The sequence below is a fragment of the Scyliorhinus torazame genome, chromosome 1 (assembly GCF_047496885.1).
Source record: "Scyliorhinus torazame isolate Kashiwa2021f chromosome 1, sScyTor2.1, whole genome shotgun sequence".
Taxonomy (NCBI): domain Eukaryota; kingdom Metazoa; phylum Chordata; class Chondrichthyes; order Carcharhiniformes; family Scyliorhinidae; genus Scyliorhinus; species Scyliorhinus torazame.
This window is the reverse complement of record NC_092707.1, coordinates 110,514,650-110,534,745: the sequence shown is the minus strand read 5'-3', so window position 1 is coordinate 110,534,745 and position 20,096 is coordinate 110,514,650. Positions and strand designations below refer to the sequence as shown.

The 20,096-nt window shown below is 43.3% G+C and overlaps 1 protein-coding gene across 1 annotated transcript in view; it reads left to right on the top strand.

Moving 5' to 3' along the window:
- The first annotated feature begins 6,152 nt into the window (after window positions 1-6,152).
- Window positions 6,153-20,096, top strand: part of LOC140410916 (breakpoint cluster region protein) — a 464,596-nt gene continuing 450,652 nt past the window's right edge. The window contains exon 1 of the mRNA XM_072499748.1: window positions 6,153-7,745. Within this exon, the coding sequence (XP_072355849.1) occupies window positions 6,302-7,745 (1,444 nt within the window). The 5' untranslated portion in view covers window positions 6,153-6,301. The remainder of the gene's footprint in view (window positions 7,746-20,096) is intronic.

Genomic DNA, 20,096 nt, shown 5'->3' with positions numbered 1-20,096 from the left:
GGGATATGGGGGAAGGGGGGATATGGGGGAGGGGCTATGGGGGAAGGGGGGATATGGGGGAAGGGGGGATATGGGGGAAGGGGGGATGTGGGTGAAGGGGGATATGGGAAAAGGGGATATGGGGAAGAGGGGATATGGGGGAAGAGGGAATATGGGGGAATGGGGATATGGGGGATGGAGGGATAGGGGGGAAGTGGGGATGTAGGAAGGGGAAAAGGGGCAGGCAGTAGGGGGTCTCACTTGGTGCTGCACAGCGGGCGGCCATTTTGCCGGGTGCCGGGGGGAAGGCGTCTTTTGTGCAGTGACGCCGTGCGGCGTCGCTGACGGCGCGCCCGTCCGTGACAGGTGATGCCGTCGCGAATGGTGTCACGCCGCTACTAGCCCATTCCCGGCCGGAGAATTTGCGTTGTTTCAGGGGGACCCAATGTCGGAGTTTTTCGCGCCATTTTTGGCACCGGGTTCGGGCCATCGCGCCGATTCACGGAGAATCCCGCTCTATATTCAAGACAACAAAATTCTGGAAGAGATTAAGGTTCCTGTTTTCTTAAGTATAATCGGAAGCAAAGCTGTTAATTTGCTGAGAAGATTAGGTCAGCCAGAGATGCCCAGAGATAAGACATATCAAGAACTGGTGAAAATATCAAGAATATTATTCACCAAAGCCCTTGATTATTGCTGAGAGGTTTTGTATTTGTTGAAGGAATCAGTTGGAGTGTGGCATGGTGGCACAGTGGTTAGCATTGCTGCCTCACAGTGCCAGGAACCCGGGTTCAATCATAGCCTTGCGTGACTGTCTGTGTGAATTTTGTACCTTCTCCCCATGTCTGCATGGGTTTCCTCCGGTGCTCCGGTCTCCTCCCACAGTCCACAGATGTGCAGGTTAGCCATGATAATTTGCCCCTTAGTATCCAGGAATGTACAGGTTAAATTAAAAGTGAAGTAATCAGTGATATTTGCAGGTTTTGCTTACCCATCCCCCATCCATTAACTCTGTCTACACCTCCCACTGCCTTGGGAAAGTGGGCAGCATAATCAAAGACCCATCCCACCCTGGGTATTTTCTCTTCTAACTTCTTTCATCGGGCGGGAGAAACAAAAGTCTGAGAACACGTGCTAACAGGTTCAAAACAGCTTCTGCCCCGCTGTTGTTGATTCCCAAATTTCTTTCACTGTCAGTCTGGCCTCAATAAAAGTTGAGATGGATTCGCACGTAAAAAGAAGTTATTTATTTAGCTTGCAAGCTTGATTCATTTCATAGAAACATAAGAGACATCCAGTTTCCTATATCCCAGAAAGCGAATGAACAAAGAAACAAAGGGATCTCTGCAAATCAATTCAAATGGTATCAAGTTTCACATACTCGACGCCCATAGGTCAGCCTATATCCCTCCTGACCTGTTTGATCTATTCTGATTGGCTCACTTCCAATCCCTTTCTCTGGCCCCTATCAATGCAGCATCACTCTCATAGACACACCTCTTCCTGCATTTTCCATGCGGTCTCAAATCCCTTTGTCCCTAACTGCCAGAATCAAAGTGGCTTATTTCTACATTACATTAACTAGTATCTCTAAAGTAACTATTTTATATCACATTCGTCACTGTTACCAGACTCCTGAATGACCCTCTTATGGACTGAACTGATCTCTCCACAAATTTTCTCTACTGATTAGTACTACACTCCATATGCTGAACCTAATATCTGTATCTATTCATTTGCATTGTGTGCTATTATTGTGTGTCCTATGTTTTTTCTCATGTCTGGAACAATCTGTCTGGACTGTACACAGGACAATACTTTTCACTGTACCTTAGTACAGATGATAATAAATCAAATCAAATCCAATTAAAAGCTATTTTACCTGTTTGCAGATAGAGAGCTAATGTAATGTTGTAACAGTTTGAGCCCGGCTAAACAAACCAAGGCACATCTTGTAACAAAAGACAAAAGAACACTGTGTGCTTTGAGTGTAGCTAATGGGAAGGGCAGATATGTCTGGACAAAGGAGTTGCTTCCAGGTCTCTTAAGCTGAGAATGTTTTCAGCTTGGTCCTAAAAAATGTTTCTCTCTCCAAGGACTCTGCACCAAGATAAGCAAGTGAAACCTGGTTGTTAAAATTATAAATAAGTGGTATTTTTTTAATTATTCATTTATGGGATGCAGGCAGCCCTGGCAAGACCACCATTTGTTGCCCATCCCTAATTTCCTTGAACTGTGGAGCTTCTTCATCCATTTCAGAGGGCAGTTAAGAGTCAACCACATTGCTGTGGATATGGAGTTACTTGTAGGCCGACCAGGTAAGGATGGCAGAGTTCTTTCTCTAAAGAACATTAGCGAACCAGATGGGTTTTTATGACAATCCACAATGGATTCATGATCATCATTAGACTTTTAATTCCAGATTTATATTGAATTCAAATGTTAACATCTGCTGTGGTGGGATTTGAACCCGGGTCATCAGAGCATTACACTGGGTCGCTAGATTGGTAGTCCAGTGCCAATATCACTACGCCATGGGTTGCTTAATGGTAGCACAGTGGTTAGCACTGTTGCTTCACAGCTCAAGGGTCCCAGGTTTGATTCCCAGCTTGGGTCACTGTCTGCGCGGAGTCAGCACGTTCTCCCCTTGTCTGCGTGGGTTTCCTCCAAGCGCTCCGGTTTCCTCCCACAAGTCCCAAAAGACGTGCTGTTAGGTAATTTGGACATTCTGAATTCTCCCTCTGTGTACCTGAACAGGCGCCGGAGTGTGGCGACTGGGGGCTTTTCACAGTGACTTCATTGCCGTGTTGACCGTGTTGATGTAAGCCTACTTGTGACAATAAAGATTATTATTAATGATTATTATTAAATTGGAATGTAGAGGGTTCAGGAAGCAAGTTAAGATGTTGTACCTGTTAAATGTAAAGCTATTTCTTTGTTGCTAATATGCTTAATTCTGTGTTCAAATTAAAGTTTGTTTTAATATAAAAGCTGTCTTCTGGTCAGTGTTATCATTCTTGTGGTGCAGCAATATTTCCTCACAGTTTTATCAAATGTAAATAGTTGGCTTCTAGTCCAGGGTTTTTGCCAAAATTGGGCTTCTGGTCCAGACCCATAACAACAGGGCTTCCTGAAATGCTGCTCACTGGCATAGAAAGAATAGAAAGTATAGAATAGAAAGTAGTGCTGGAGGCGCACAGCACCATCATTCAGATAAGGTATGTACATGAATTGTGCAAGTTGCCCACCTTAATTGTAACAGATGTGGGTAAGTTGCGAATCCTGCTCCTGAAAAATGGAATAGAATTGAGAAAGAGAAAAACAGGAAGGAAGAAAGGCAAGATGGAAAGAAGAGGAAAAGAAAGGAGAAAGAAAGATTGAAGGGAGAATGGGAAATGGAGAAGAGGTAGACAGGCAGGAGTAAAAGAGATTAAGGAGGAGTAGAAGTGAAGAGGATTATAGTGTGTCGAAGAGACCATAGATATATAAAAAGTGATTTAACTAGGTACAGTTCACTCATTCTCAGTTAAGTTTGTTTTTAATCTGTGTCAGGATGTTGGCATCACTAACAAATTGGCATTCATGCCTTCTTCCAGTTGTCCTTCAGAAGATGGCGGGTCTTTTACTTAAGCCACTGCAGTCCATGTGGTGCAGATACAAGAGTGCTGTCAGGGAGGTAGTTCCAGGATTTTGACCCAGCAACAGCGAGGACACAGCTGAAGAACTTTGAATCTTTCTGTGGTCCAGTTTCACAGTTCCCTCCTGGTTTCACAAAATTTGTAGTTGGGGTCCTTTGTGTGGACAGTGAGTGTGGGCAGACTTAACCATTGTGCGCGGTCCTATGCTTAACCAACAGCACTTCCCAGAGGGAACATTTGTTGACAATTTTCTTTGTTTTTTTTCCCCCACAGGTGTACAAAACACCTGTATGGTGAGTGACCTGGAGGGAAACATTAGAAGTGGAGATGTTCCTACAAGCTGTGTCACAAAGGCTGGCCTTTTGCTCCAGAAGTTTAGACAGCACCGGCTGACTACAAGAAAGCCCAAAATCTGTTTTTGATTTAGATATCTAAAAATCTAAAGGAAACACTGCCAAAATGTTGAAATATCACCTCATCAGCATTTTAAAGGGAATGATAAGAAAATGTTTCAGGGTTGAGCTCCCTCAAAAACCAGTCTGAGTGAGACAACATCATCGCATTGTTACTGAAGTTATTGTACTAGGCTCCTCACAGTCACAGCACACCTCTCCTAGTTGAATTTGTCTTTTTCTGCCTAAAGAGAAGCTGAAAGTATGAAACTACTGATACAAAGGTCACTTGGCTAAGATGAAATAAAAAAGTATTAAATAGTGTGCATTTTTTTCTTTTCATTGTAAATTCTTGTGCTTAGAAGATATTATAGTAAAAATTCTGAGATGCTCATTTCCCAGTTTGTAGCTGACACCAGATGGCGCACTGTACAGTAAAGCAGCAATGCTCTCGCTCCAAGAACTGCTGATTCCTGTTAAAGTCACTGAAAGTTGCAGTACTAAAATCACAGAAAACATTTTCCCTTTTTTGCAAGGCCATTTTCCCAGTTTCCTCCCCATCTCTCGTGAAGACTCTTGAGTTTTGTTGTGTTCCAGTTTCACAATTCCCTCATGGTTTCACAACATTGGGGCTCAGGAGTCCTTTGTGTGTATCCAGACTCTGAGCAATGCCCCCCTGAAAAAGTTTGATCATGCCACAGTTTATTTCATGGGTGTCAAGAGCAATTGCAGCCCTCGGTGCTCCTGGGTGAGACTACTTAACTGACTACACACTGGGGAATAAATCCAGTAATGGCCATTTCAAGAACAAAGGAAAAATAAAAGGACCAGTTGATCGATCAACCCTGTGTTGTACTGTAACATCTGCATGTCATCTCTGACCAATTCATCATCCCCTCACCTACCAGAAGCTCTTGGCAGAGGCAAAAAAACAGATATAAAAATCTTAGGAAATTTCTTCCTGACCCTGAAGACGTTCAAATAAGTTTCAGACCACATTGTCTGGAAGACACATCTTCCAATAGCCCACCTACCTTCTGCATGCAGTTATTTTTGCCACATTCAAACTAATCCAATTTCCTTTCAAAATGCTTGCATTAATTGGGGATCAGATGTACTAGTTGGCTCAGTGTCTCATCAGGATCATTCGGAGTCCAACTCCGAACATTGCCAAAACTCTAAAATCAGAAACCATTCTCATAAAATTACACCTTCAAACTCTTTTTAAACAGAAAAATGGCATTTTGTCACTCCAACAATTGGTATTCAATACCTTGGACATCTCCCAAACAATAAATATCAGGTCTGGTTTTGGCCCTGGCTTGGTTGGTCACACTCACTGCTCTTGGCTCTACATCAGAAAGTTGAGTTCACCTAAACTCCAGAGACTCCCTCGTATATAATGTAGGGTGACAGTCCAACTGCAGTACTGAGGGAGTGGCTGTATTGTCAGAGCGCTACCTTTTGAATGAAATGTTAAATTGAACCGCTGACTTATTTTATGCGCAGCACTTTAAAACAGATTTTAGGAACATTGGAAATAGTGGAAGGAGTAGGCTATTGAGCCCCTTGAGCTGGTTTGCCATCCAACTAGATCGTGGCGGATCGTCTCCCTCAATGCCAATTGTTATGACCTGGTAATTTGTCTCATTGCTGTTTATGGGAGCTTGCTGTGCGCAAATTAGTTGCTGCGTTTTCTACATCACAGCAGTGACTTCACTTTAAAAGTTGTTCTGGGGCTCGCCGAGATTGTGAAAGGCGCTATAGGAATGCAAGCCTTTCCTTCTTTATGACCAAAAAGGTCAGTATGGGGGGGGACGACTGCTACGCCAGAGGTGGACTCCACACAAGTGAAGAATGGACACCGAAACCAGGTTTCCCCTGCACACCGGGTGGCCGGTACCTGAGACCTGCCGTTACCCGGGCAGCCAGCGCCTCAGATCCATCCCCAGGCTGGGACGGCTCCTTTTTAAAGGGGGGGAAGAGCACGGCTAAGGGCAGTCCCGTCGCTCTGATTGGTTGTTGGCTGCATCAATCAGAGGCTGAGGCAGGAGCGGCCACTTGTTTGGCCCGCGCGGAGAATGGGCGTGAGGCGCGGGAGCGGCGCGCGCGGCTGCCAACCGTCCGCGGAGGCGAGCGAAAGCGTGCGCGGCCGCCAACCGTCCGCGAGCGATAGCGTGCGCGGCCGCCAACCGTCCGCGGGAGCGAGAGCCGGTGGGAAGGGCCGCGCACCGGAGCGGTCTCATTGTTCGCGCTGTGGATGAGTCACCTTTGCTTGGCCGGCACCGTGCGATGAAAATGGTGGAGCCGGTGGGATTCGTGGAAGCCTGGAAGGCTCAGTTCCCCGAGTCCGAGCCGCCCAAGATGGAGCTGAGGAGCGTGGGCGACATTGAGCAGGAGCTGGAGAGCTGTAAATGCAGCATTCGGAAACTGGAGCTGGAGGTAAACAAGGAGCGGTTCCGCATGATCTACCTGCAGACACTGCTGGCCAAGGAGAGGAAGAGCTACGACAAGCAAAGATGGGGCTTCAGAAAGTCTTCCGTCCTGGGGGAAGCAGACAGCGAGCTGCCTCTGGACCACTTGCACCAACATCCCGCCCCCGAGGACGGGGAAGGGGGAGGAGGGGAGAAATGCACTCACCACCCCGGGGAGGAGAATTCAAACCGGCAGCCGGGGGGAGAGGAGGGCTTGGGGGACACCAGGAGTGAGGTGGAAGGCTCACCAACCAGGCAGAGGGCATCCTCAATGAGGAGGGGCATGGCGACGCCAGAGAGGGATACAGGGCGAGGATTTGGCCAAGATGGTGAGCAGATGGAGAGGAAGGATAAAACCCCAGTTGGCACAAGTGTGGCCGCCTTGAGGTCCAATTTTGAAAGAACCAAAAGAGCCAATTCCCACTCTGCTGGGGATGGGAAAGGCATGGAGAAGCCTCTGTATGTCAATGTAGAGTACCACCATGAGAAAGGGTTGGTGAAAGTCAATGACAAGGAGGTTTCGGACAAGATCAGTACAATTGGGAGTCAGGCCATGCAGATGGAACGAAAGAGATCATTGCACTCTTTCCCTGGCACTGGGGTTTCAGTGGACTACCGAAAGCCTGTGTACAGAGGTCGGACGACAGACAACAGCCCTGGGTATGACCCGGAGTATGATGACATGGATCTGAACCCCAGATTCTTGAAGGATAATCTTATCCGTGCCACTGCCAATGGAGGCAAACCAGACAAGGTACCTTGGCAGCAAGAATTCCAACCGTATGAAAGCATTTATATTGGTGGAATGATGCAGGATAGTGATGGTAAACCCAGTGGTGTCTTGAGAGATTGTGGGAGACTCCAGAGCAGTACAGATCATGAGAAGCATCTAACATGGCCTCGGAGGTCCTATTCACCTGGTGCTGATGACGTTGGTGGAGGGTATACTCCAGACTGCAGTTCAAATGAAAATTTGACTTCGAGTGAGGATGATTTTTCTTCGGGACAGTCCAGTCATGTTTCTCCCAGCCCCACCACCTATCGTACTTTTAGAGAAAAAAGTCGGTCGCCCTCTCAGAACTCTCAGCAATCATTTGATAGCAGCAGTCCACCCACCCCACAGTCACAAAAGAGACACAAGCACCATGTTACTGTACAGGAAGCAATGATAGTTGGTTTGAGGAAACCAGGACAAATTTGGGCGACTGAAGCTGACTTTGCTCAGGGGAGTACTCAAGAGGACAGTTTCCATGGAGACCCAGGTAACTAACTTCTCAATTGTTTATCCTGTTTTCTGAGGTGTTTGAGAATAGAGATGACAGAAAACTATTGCGTTATAAGCCATCAGCTCGTTATATTCCAATGCTGCTGGGTAGCACAAGGTTGCTGGTTCCTTATGCAGTTCCTGTTTTTCTCACTAACTGTTGCAGGTTTGTTTGTTAGCATAGGAAAGCTTTAACTATTTCACTTTTGCATCAGTCTGACTCCAAACCAAGTTATTTGCAAGTTTGAAAAATATCCTGAAAGTCGGTAATATATAACACCCAAATTATGAATATTTTGATAATCATTGAATTCAAATCCTGTCAATGCTTTGTTTGAATGAAAGAAACATCTAATAAAAGTATAAGGGCAGGTATTCTCAAATATATATGATTAATGTAAGAAAATTATAAATGCACAATTCAAGGAGCAGATGTGGCTGTAAAACTGCTCCTGCAGTTTTATCTTTTCTACAGTGTGTTTGTCAGATATGAAGGCTTTTATTTCCAAAGGATTGAATTTGCTACGTTCGTTTTGCAAAGACGTGCACAGGAAGCTGTCATTCCTGCTACAGTGCAAATGTTTACAAATTGAGTTGGCAGTGTGAGGTTACATTAAGGGTATGTTTTTCTAAGCTTATTAACCAGGGCGTGGTTTTTTGATGTGGCATTGTGTTATTCTCAAGTTTTCTAAATCTAATAAAGCTGATCATGTCCTTCTTTCCTCATTCCCCCCCCCCCCCTGAAATTTTTTTTGAACTGTCATTTCATTAATGACAGTGTGATGTACACTTTTTCACATTACACATTTTTATGATTACTATTATCACCAGTCCATATTTGCCTGTTTCTAGTCTCGGCTGAGTTCTGTTCGTCTACTTCAATGGCACTTTATTTTCATTTTACAGTGCTTTTTGCAAGAAGGTTCACTGGTAACCATTGGGGTATCGCGGAGCCTGCCATAGACACAAGTTGTGCTTCAAAGTGTGTGTATGTGAAACAGTCTTTTAAAACAACTTAAATTTGTATAGTGCCTTTAATACCTTGTCCAGCCTGCAGGCCAGTACCCAGCCCGCCATGCTACTCTATCCGGCCCACTGACCCATGTTCAAAATGTCAGTAAGCGAACTTGAAGATTTTTTAAAGAACTTCTCCTCCAATCACAGGCCATTTCTTTCCTGCATTTGCTATTGCTAGGATCAGTGGTGAATCAATCATAGAACCATTGAAAGGTTACAACACAGGAGGCCATTGGGCCCATCTTGTCCATGCCAGCCCGAGGACACCCAGGTACCCATTCTAATCCCACCTTCCTGCACCCGGCCATAGCCCTGCAGCTCACAGAATTTAAGGTGCAGATCCAGGTACTTTTTAAAAGAGTTTAGGGCATCTGCCTCCACCACCCTAAATTGGTCAGGGAATGCCTGGCTACCCTCTGTAAAAACGTTCTTCCTCATATCCCCTCTATGCCTTCTGCCCCTTATTTTGAATCTGTGCCCCCGGTTCTAGACGTCTACACCAAAGGAAACTATTTTATCCTGTTCACTCTATCTCTTCCCCATATAATTTGAACACCTCAATTAAGTCACCCCTCTGTCATCTTTGTTCCAAGTAAAATAACCCCAACCTATCCAATCTCTCCTCATAGCTACACTTTTCTAGCTCTGACAACATTCTTGTAAACCTCTGCTACACTCTCTCCAGAACATTGCGTCCTTCCTGAAATGTAGTGACGAGAATTGCCCACAATATCCAGCTGTGGCCTCACCAGTGTTTTATACAATTCCAACATTATATCCTTACTTTTGTATTCTATACCTCTGCCAATGAAGGAGACCATTCCATATGCTTTCTTAACAACCGTGTCTACTTGAACTTTAGATACCTGCCTACTTTTATGCCAAGATCTCTTACTTCATCTGCTCCTCCTAGTATATTCCCATTTATTGCATATTGCCATTTATTGTGTACTCCCTATGAGTGTTTGGCCTCCCTAAATGGGTGACCATACACTTCTCTGTATTAAATTCCATCTGCCACTTATCACCCTCTCCACCAACATATCTATAATATTTTGGAGCTTATAGCTGTCATCTAAACTGTCCACCACTTAGCCAATCTTTGTGTTGTCTGAAAAGTTTCCAATCGTGCCTCCCCACGTTGAGATTGCAAGATTGCCTCCCCAAGAGTGAGCTGGGAAAGCCCAATCTGACCCTCCCATACTCTAATGGTCATCTTCATTACTCAATATTTTAACTGATATGGAGATGCCAGCGTTGGACTGGGGTGAGCACAGTAAGAAGTCTTACAACACTAGGTTAAAGTCCCAACAGGTTTGTTTCGAATCACTAGCTTTTGGAGCACAGCTCCTTCATCAGGAATCACCTGATGAAGGAGCTGCGCTCTGAAAGCTAGTGATTTGAAACAACCCTGTTGTAATATTTTAAATGATCAATTAATTGCTTTGGCATTGCTTTACTTTTGCTCAAAGTTATTTATTTCTTCTGTACCTGAACAATTTATTGAAATTCATGTACAATGTGGGACTTAACCATAAAATGCGCTCTTCCGACCCTGGAGTAAAAAAAATGAAAATATGGCCCCTTGTACAAAAAGGTTGGACAAGCCTGCCTGAATGTAAAAAATGCCCAATGTGCTCTCACAGTGTTATAAAACAAAATTCTGCACTATATCATGTAATGTGATATTAGGGCAAAAGGTCAAAACCTCGACCAAAGAGGTAGGTTTTGAGCGTCTTAAAAGAGGAAAGGCAAGTAGAAAGGTGGTGTGATTTAGAGCCTAGAGAACTGAAGACACAGTCACCAATGGTGGAGCAATTAGCATTTGGGATAGAATCATAGAATCATAGATGTTCAAGAAACCAGATTTAGAGAGAACAGGTTTCTCAGAGGTTTGGGTGGTTGGTGGAGATTAGAAGTAGGGAGGAGCAAGGAGAGAATTTGAAAACTGGGATGAGAATTTTTCAAATCAAGGTGTTACCTCATTGGGACCAAAGTAATGTGTGAATGGGACATAGGGTGAGTGTGGGCTGGGGCAGCAGAGTTTTGGATTATCTCAATTTTAAGGATGTTAGAATGTGGGAGGCCAACCAAGAAAATGTTGGAATAGTTAGGTCAAAGAAATGAATGAGGATTTCTCCAGAAAATGAGAGGAGGCAAGAACATGTTAGGGGGATGATGTTATGGAAGTGGAAATAGACCATCTTAGTGAAGGTGTATATATGAGGTTGGCAACTCCTCTTGGTGTCATTTATGACATCAAGGCTTCAGACAGTCTAGTTTAGTCCCAGACAGTTGCCAGGCGGAAGGATGGAACTATAGGTCAGTTAGCCTAACATGTGTCATAGGGAAAGTGCTAAAATCCATTATGAAGGAGGTTGTTACAGCAGAATATTTAGATAATCATGATTTGAACAGGCATAGTCAACATGGCAATGTGAAAGAGAAATCGTGATGAACTAATCTGATCGTTTTTTTAAGGTGGATTTTTCACAGTAACTTCATTGCCTTGTAAATATAAGCCATACATGTGACAATAATAAAGATTAATGTTATTATTATAAAGAGAGCCAGTACTGTACTTGGATTTCCAAAAGGCATTTGATGAGGTTCCACATCAAAGGTTACTACCTGAGACAAGAGCACATGGTGTAGGGGTAACATTGGCATGAATAAAGGTTTATGGTTAACAGGAAACAGAGTAGGGCTAAATGGGTAATTTTCGGGTTGACAAGTTGTAACTAGTGTATTGCCACAAAATCATTGCTGGGTCCTCAACTATCTACAGTCTGTATCAATGATTCGGATGAAGGGACTAAATGTATGGCAGCTAAATTTTCCGATGACACCAATATGGTTAGGAAAGGAAGTAGTCCAGAAGAGGTGGAGAGTCTGCAAAGGGGTGTTGACCGGTTAAGTGAGTGGGCAAGAATTTGGCAGATGGAGTATAACGTGGGTAAAAGTGAACTAATTTGCTTTGGCAGGAAGCTTAGAAAAGCAGTATACTATTTAAATTGAGAGAGATTGCAGAACTTGGTGGTATAGAGCAGGCATTGTCAATCTCGGGGGCGTGAGGTCGGGAGGGTAGCGGAGCCGTCCGTCGCAGCGCTCCTGATCGCGCAAATCTGCGCGCAACAGCCGCAGCAGCTGGCTGTTAATAACGCCGGCTGCAAACGGCCTTCAAAATGGCCGCGAACATGTGAAGAAAATGCGGCCGCACTGTGCATGCGTGCCAGATCATCGGCGCACATGCGCAAAACTATGCGCATGCGTGCCAATGATCGGGCACGCAAGCGCAGTGCGGCCATTTTTTTTTATGACCGCAGCCTTTTTTACAAGTTCGGGGTGTTTTATTCATTTATTTTATTCATTTTATTTTTATTTTTTTACAAGTTCGGGGGGGGGGGGTTTATTTGATAAACTGTTATAGGAAAAAAATGCAGAACTTTGGACAGATGGAGACTCCATACTTTCCGACACTGGAAGGCTTCACCTTCATCCAACAGGTTCCATTGGAGGAACGTGTACGAGGGCCAAAGGGACCCAAAACCATTTCCTCCGTTTTTGTCAGCAGCAAACAAGGTAAGAGAAAATGGTGGCAGGTTGGCCGGCGTGGGTTGAGAGGGTCAGCTGGGTTAGGTCCAGAATGTTGGCCGGTTGGTAAAAATGGGTCCCCGGAAAAAAAGTTTGAAGAACACTGGTATAGAGGGATCTGGATGTCCCAGTCCATGAATCGCATAAAGTCAGTCTGCAGGTACAGCAGTGATTAGGAAAGTAAATAATATGTTGCCATTTATTACAAGAAGAATAGAGAAGTAGTGAAGTTTTATTGCAGCTGTACAGGGCGTTGGTAAAACCACATCTAGAACATTGTGTGCAGTTTTGGTCTCTTTATTTGGAAAAAATATTAGAAACTGTTCAGAGGAGGTTCACTGGACTCATTCCTGGGCTGAAGGACTTGTTCTATGAGGAAAGATTGAACAGATTGGCCTATATCCAATAACCACAACCAGATCAGCCATGATCTTATTGAATGGTGGCGTAGGTGTGAAAGGCCAAATTGCCCACTCCTCCTATATTTCTATTAAATGCCTACTTTGAGTCATGTCTGTTAAGAGGCAGACAAGGTTGGTGGCACAATCATTGTGCAGATCCCAAACTACCTGTGAGCATCTGCTGATCTATTTAGGAATGTTGTGAAAATATTGCATAATTGCAGACCCTTTGGAACATTTCCAGTCATCATCATCATCTAAGTAATCTCACCGATTGCGGTAAAATACATTTTAAAACCCTAATTGGTTTATGCTCACTGATGTTACTAGGATTTCAGTAAATGGTGATAATGTGCAATATTCATTTGAGATTGTTCATTTTGGAGAATCGAATTAGGATGAGGTTGACCGCCCAGCAGTCTAAGGAAACTACTGTAGTATTGTGAATATGTTACTGAACTCGCAGTCTGGATGCCTGGACTAATAATCTGGAATTTCACATGTGAAAGCATTAGAGAGGGTGCAGAAAAGATTTGCAAGTATGGTTCATGGGATGAGGAGTTTCAGCTACATGGATAGATAGGAGAAGCTTAGGTTGTTCTCCTTGAATAAGAGAAGGGTGAGAGTAAATTTGATAGTTGTTCAAAATCATGGAAGGTCCAGGTAGAGTAGATAGGAAGAAACTCTTCCTGTTGGTGGAAGGTTCAAGAACCAGAGGACACTGATTAAAGGTGATTTGCCAAAGAAACAATGGTGGGCTACCTGAAAAACGGTTTTACGTTATTTATTAATGGTTAGCGTTTGGGATGCACTGCTCGAGAGTGTGGTGGAGTCAGGCTCAGTTGAGGCCTTTAAAGAGAATTGGGTAATTACATGAGAGAATTTGTGGGGCAAAAGGCACGGAATGGGTCGGCTGGGTGAATTTATCGTGCAGAGAGCTAGCACAGACAGGCCAAAATGGCCCCCTGTATGTAACTATTCTGTGATTCAATGAGCAGCTGCTGGGAGCTCATGATAAAGGAAACTATAGCATGTTTGATTATTAGCTCAATAAGCAAATCTCTGACATGGGGAAATTTGGGGAGGTCTTGTTCAATTTGGGCTTTCGTCTTGTTGGGATGCAAGCAGTGAGCATTGGAATGGAGTTGTTAACAAAGAGGGCACACTTCGTAAGGTTAAAGCTGGATAGTTCAATGAACATTGGCCTGGAAAACTGAAACTTGGCCTGTATTAAGGGTCATGTTTGTGCAATTTATGACTTCTGATGTTATGAGAAACAATTGTGTTTATATTTAAATTCACAGAACTTTCTTCTATTTGTTCATAACGCATTTAAAAAGCCCCAAGTGTTTAAGTTCTTCTGAAAGACAGAGGAAACAACAATGTGAACGTTATAGTATCTAGTGGACACGTTTAGAGATACGTTGTTGTGCTTGGAAAATAATTAAAAAATCTTGGGAAAGATTGCTGCTGTAAAACCTGGTGGGGGTGAGGCGTGGATTCTAGGACATGTGTAACATTCACATTAACTGTTTATTGACTGCTTTCTTCTGTCATTGGCTCCATTGAACATGAGGTTACATGCAAGAGTGATTCTTCTTTCTGATTGTTTTTAATACCAACTATGCATGGAGGTTCCTCTCTGTTCGTTCATATTAGGAACTGCATGGAGCAGGGCTGAAATTAGTGTTACTCTGATCCTGGGTGCTGAATGAGGTGCTGTAGTTCAGCATTGTTATGAAACTCTTGACAAGTTTAAACTGGTGCTTTGCCTGCTATCAGCTACTTCTGATAAGGTGACATTGTGTTGAGGCAAACAGAATTTAATTGTTCCATTGTTTGGCAATTCTATTACCAACAAAAAAGTAATTCTATGTTATTTATCTGTTCAAAACTAGTTACAAGAATGATCATCTTGTTTTATATAATTGACCATTTTGATTTCAAAGACATTTGGATTTTTAGTATGCTCACACTCATGTGTACAGCACCTTTTTGTAAATGTTTGATTTCTGTCAATTGCACTTTATAGCTGCTGATGCAATTGTTGGCCCTTATTGGTCAATTTAAAAAAACATTAAACTCTAGAAGCCCAAATACAGAGAAAGTTACTTCAGTGTTTGGAGTAGTGTAATTCAGTGCAAGGTTGTCTCTGTCTGTAACTAACAGGCAAAAGGAAATTGACCAAACTGGATTGTTAAGCTTTTGATTGTGTGCTGTCCAGATAAGATTATTGGGAGCAAATCAACCATCTCATTCGGTACCCCAGTCGAGAGTGTCAGTCCCCCTTGAAAATTCGGACATTCATGGGTGTCAGGATTAGTGATTTTAAAAATATTTGGAGCAAAGAAAGAGAGGTGGATAGGCAGAGCAGTTTAGGATCTAAATGGATGATAGCACAGTTCCTTGGATGACATATGAATTAGGAGCAGGAGTGAGCCACTCGGTCCGATCAATAAGATCATGGCTGATCTGATTGTAACTTTGACCCCACATTCCTTTTTATAAAAATTTAAAAAAATTCCAATTAAGGGGCAACTTGGCATGGCCAACCCACCTAGCCTGCACATCTTTGGGCTGTGGGGTGAGACCCGCGCAGACACTGGGAGAATGTGCAAACTGCACACGGACAGTGACCCGGAGCCAGGATTGAACCCGGGTCCTCGGCACTGTGAGGCAACAGTGCTAACCACTGCGCCACCATGCTGCCCTGTCGACCCCACATTCCTACCGACCCCCAATAACCTTTCACCCCCCCCATGTTAATCAATCTAGCTCTGCTTTAAAAATATTCAAAGACTGCTTCCACCACCTTCTGAGGAAGCGAGTTACAAAGATTCAGGACCCTCTGAAAAGATTCCTCCTCATCGCTTGTCTTAAATGACCAATCCCCCATTTTAAAATAATGACCCCTAATTCTAGATTCTCTGACAAGAAACATCCTCCACGTCTACCCTATCAATACTCCTCAGGATTTTACCTTTCCTCATAACACGACTCGTCCATTTCAGGTATTAGTCTAGTAAACCTTCTCTGAACTGCTAACGCATTTGTAAAGAGACCGATCCCGTACGCAGTACTCCAGATGTGGTCTCTTCAATGTCCGGTACAAATGAAGCATAACCTCCCTACTTTTGTAAACAATTCCCCCTCACAAATGATAGCATTCTATTAGTTTCCCCAATTAATTTCTGTACCCATATACTAGCCTTTTGTGATTCATGCACTCGGACAGCCAGATCCCTCTGTACCTCAGACTTTTCACTCAAGTGGATAGAACTGTGAAGAAGGCCTATGGTGTGCTAGCGTTCATTAGCAGAGGGATTGAATTTAAGAGCCGTGAGGTGATGATGCAGCTGTACAAAACCTTGGTAAGGCCACATTTGGAGTACTGTGAGCAGTTCTGGTCACATCATTTTAGGAAGGATGTGGAAGCTTTGGAAAAGGTGCAAAGGAGATTTACCAGGATGTTGCCTGGAATGGAGAATAGGTCTTACGAGGAAAGGTTGAGGGTGCTAGGCCTTTTCTCATTAGAGCGGAGAAGGATGAGGGGCGACTTGATAGAGGTTTATAAGATGATCAGGGGAATAGATTGAGTAGACAGTCAGAGACTTTTTCCCCGGGTGGAACAAACCATTACAAGAGGACATAGATTTTAGGTGAATGGTGGAAGATCTAGGGGGGATGTCAAAGGTAGGTTCTTTACCCAGGGAGTAGTGGGGGCATGGAATGCACTGCCTGTGGAAGTAGTTGAGTCAGAAACATTAGGGACCTTCAAGCGGCTATTGGATAGGTACATGGATTACGGTAGAATGATGGGGTGTAGATTAATTTGTTCTTAATCTAGGACAAAAGTTCGGCACAACATCGTGGGCCGAAGGGCCTGTTCTGTGCTGTATTTTTCTATGTTCGACAATCTCTCACCATTTAGATAATCAACTTTTTTTTATGTCCACTCTGTATCCTGTTAGCTAGCCAATCTTCAATCGATGACAGTTCATTACATTCTAAAACATGAGCTTTTGTTTTGCGTAATGACATTTTGATGCGACACTTGACCAAATATCTTCTGGAAATCTAAGTACAGTACATCCACTGGTTCCCAATTATCCACAGCACATGTGACTCCTTCAAAGGACTGAAATAAAGTGGTTAAATGTGATTTCCCTTTCACAAAACCATGTTGATTCTGCCCGATTGCTGTGAATTTTTCCAAGTGTCCTGTAAAACATCTTTAATAATGGCTTCTAATATTTTCCCTATGACAGACGTTAGGTTAACTGGCCTTTGGTTTCCTGCTTTCTGTCTTCCTCCCTTTTTGAATAATGGAGGTACATTTTCTATCTTCTAATTTAATAGAACCATCTCCAAATCTAGGGAATTTTGGGAAATTAAAATCAATGCATCAATTCTCGTTAGTCACTTCTTTCAAAACATTAGAGTGAAGTCCATCTGGACCCGGGGATTTGCCAGCCTGCAGACCAAAAATTTGCTAAATACCACTTCCCTGGTGATTGTAATTTCCCTAAGTTCCTCCCTCCCTTTCATTTCCTGATTAGCAGCTATTTTTTTCATGTTACTTATATCCTCTCTTGTGGAGACCAGTGCAAAATACCTGTTTGATTCATCCGCCATAGCCCTACTTATCAATTTCCCAGATGCACTTTCTATAGGACCAATGCTCACTTTGTTAACTCTTATTTAAATACATCTTGAAACTCTTACTATCTGTCTTTATAGTACTTTCTAGTTTTCTCTCCTCTAGTTCTTCCCTTCTTATATGTCTTTTTGTTATTCTTTGATGTTCTTTATATTCTTTCCAATCTTCTGACTTGCCACTTGTCTTTGCGCAATTATATACTTTTGCTTCAAATTTAATCCTGTCTTTAACTTTTTAATTAACCAGAGATAATGGGCCCTCCTCTGAAATTGTTCTTTTTCATTGGAATGTATCTATTCTGTATATTCTGAAATATCCCCTTAACTGTCTGCCTCTGAACATCTGTTGATTTATCCCTTAAGCAGATTTGCCAGTTCACTTTAGCTCCACTTTCATGCCCTCATGATTGCCCATATTTAAATTTAAAATACTTGTCTGTAACACACTTTTCCCCTCAAACTGAATGTAAAATTCAATCATATTATGATCGCTGCTATCTAGGGGTTGCATTCACTATGAGGTTATCAATTAATCCTATCTCATTGCACAATGCCGGGTCTGGTATAGCTTACCCTCTGGTTGGCTCCAGAATGTGCTGTTACCTAAGAAACTATCCCCAAAACATTCTATGAAGTTCTCATCTACGCTACCTTTGTACATCTAATTTTTCTAATCTATATGTATATTAAAACCCCCATGATTATCGTCGTATCTTTCTGACCAGTCCCCATTATACCTTTTATACTCTGTCCTGCTGTGTAGATAGAGTTAGGGGTCTGTACACCACTTCCACAAATGACTTCTTGCTGTTATCATTTCTCCTCTCAACCCAAACTGCTTCCTGAACTTAGGTCATCCTTTCTAATGTGCGAATACCATCATTAATTACCAGAGCCACCCCTCCGCCTGTTCTTACAACTTCCTGTCCTTCCTAAATGTCATAATACCCTTCAATATTCCTGTCCCAATCGTCATCCTGAAGTCATGTCTCTGTAATAGCTATCAGATCGTACTTATTCATTTATACTTAAGCTATCAGTCCATCTGTTTTGTTTCTAGTGCTGCATACATTCAGATAGCGTCTTAGGTTTTGGTTTTGGTGTGTTATTTTTGTCGCATCTAGCCTTATCTGCTGGCAAACTCTTAGATTTGTACTTTGTACCTTCCTTCATGGTCTGTTTATCATTTTCCATATTAATACCTTTCCCTCTTGCCTTGTTTCTACTCTTTGATTTACCAAATAATCCCAAATTTGATCCTTTGCTCCCTCTCTTTAGTTTAAAACACTCTACTTCCCTAATTAATAGTAATAATAATCGCTTGTCACAAGTAGGCTTCAATGAAGTTGCTGTGAAAAGCCCCTAGTCGCCATATTCCAGCACCTGTTCGGGGAGGCTGGTACGGGACTTGAACCCACGCTGCTGGCATTGTTCTGCATTACAAGCCAGCTGTTTAGCCCACTGTGCTCCTATTCTGCATCTTGCTAGAAGGAAGTGGGCAATCACAAGAGACTGGAGTTGGAAGAACGCAACGTTACTGGAAGGGTGTAGGGTTGGAGGAGATTACAGAGATAGGGATGGATAGACTATGGAACAATTTCGGGGAACAGAATTTTAAAATAGGAACGCTAGTGTACTTGAGATCCAATGCCGATTGGTGAACATGGATGAATGAAAGCAGCAGAGAGTTGAGTGGAAGATCGACAGGAGACCATTGGAATAATTGGGTTTGAAGGGTAACATAGGATATAAGGCATAGAAAAGAGGTGACGCGAGAGTGACTGCCCTTGGCATCAAGACAGCATTTGACCAATTGTCGCATCAAAGGAGCCCTTTGAAGACTGAAGCCAATTGGAAATCTTGCACCAGGTTGTTTCAAATCACTAGCTTTCGGAGCACAGCACCTTCCTCAAGTGAATGAAGAGGTGGGTTTCAGAAACATATATATAGACAAAGTCAATGATGCAAGATGATACTTTAAAGCCTGTCTTTGCAGGTAATTAAGCCTTTACAGGTCCAGACGGAGCAACTGATGAGAGGGATAATCACAGGTTAAAGAGGTGTGAATTGTCTCAAGTTGGTAGGATTTTGCAAACCCAGGCCAGATGGTGGGGGGTGAATGTAATGCGACATGAATCCAAGGTCCTGGTTGAGGCTGAACTCATGTGTGCAGAACTTGGCTATAGGTTTCTGCTCGGTGATTCTGCGTCGTCGCGCGTCCTGAAGGCCATTATGGAGAATGCTTACCCGCAGATGAGAGGCTGAATGCCCTTGACTGCAGAAGCGTTCCCCGACTGGAAGGGAACATTCCTGCCTGGCAATTGTCATTGGCTTCTACATCATGATTGGAGTCATACCTGGCACAAAGGGAGATAGTTGTAGTGGTTGGAGGTTAATCATCTCAGTTCCAGGACATCATTGCAGGTGTTCCTCAGAGTAGTGTCCTAGGACCAACCATATTCTGCCAGAGGATCCTTTTGTGTTCATTATTTGCTCTGCGCAGTCTGCAATGTGAATGTGTCTTAATCTCCAATGCATTTTCTTGGCAACATGGGTCTTTTCAACTGCTAGGTCCCCAGGTGCTGACTTGTAAGATGAAACATAGAAACCTTGAAGATAGGTGCAGGAGTAGGTCATTCGGCACTTGCACCACCATTCAATATGTTCATGGCTGATCA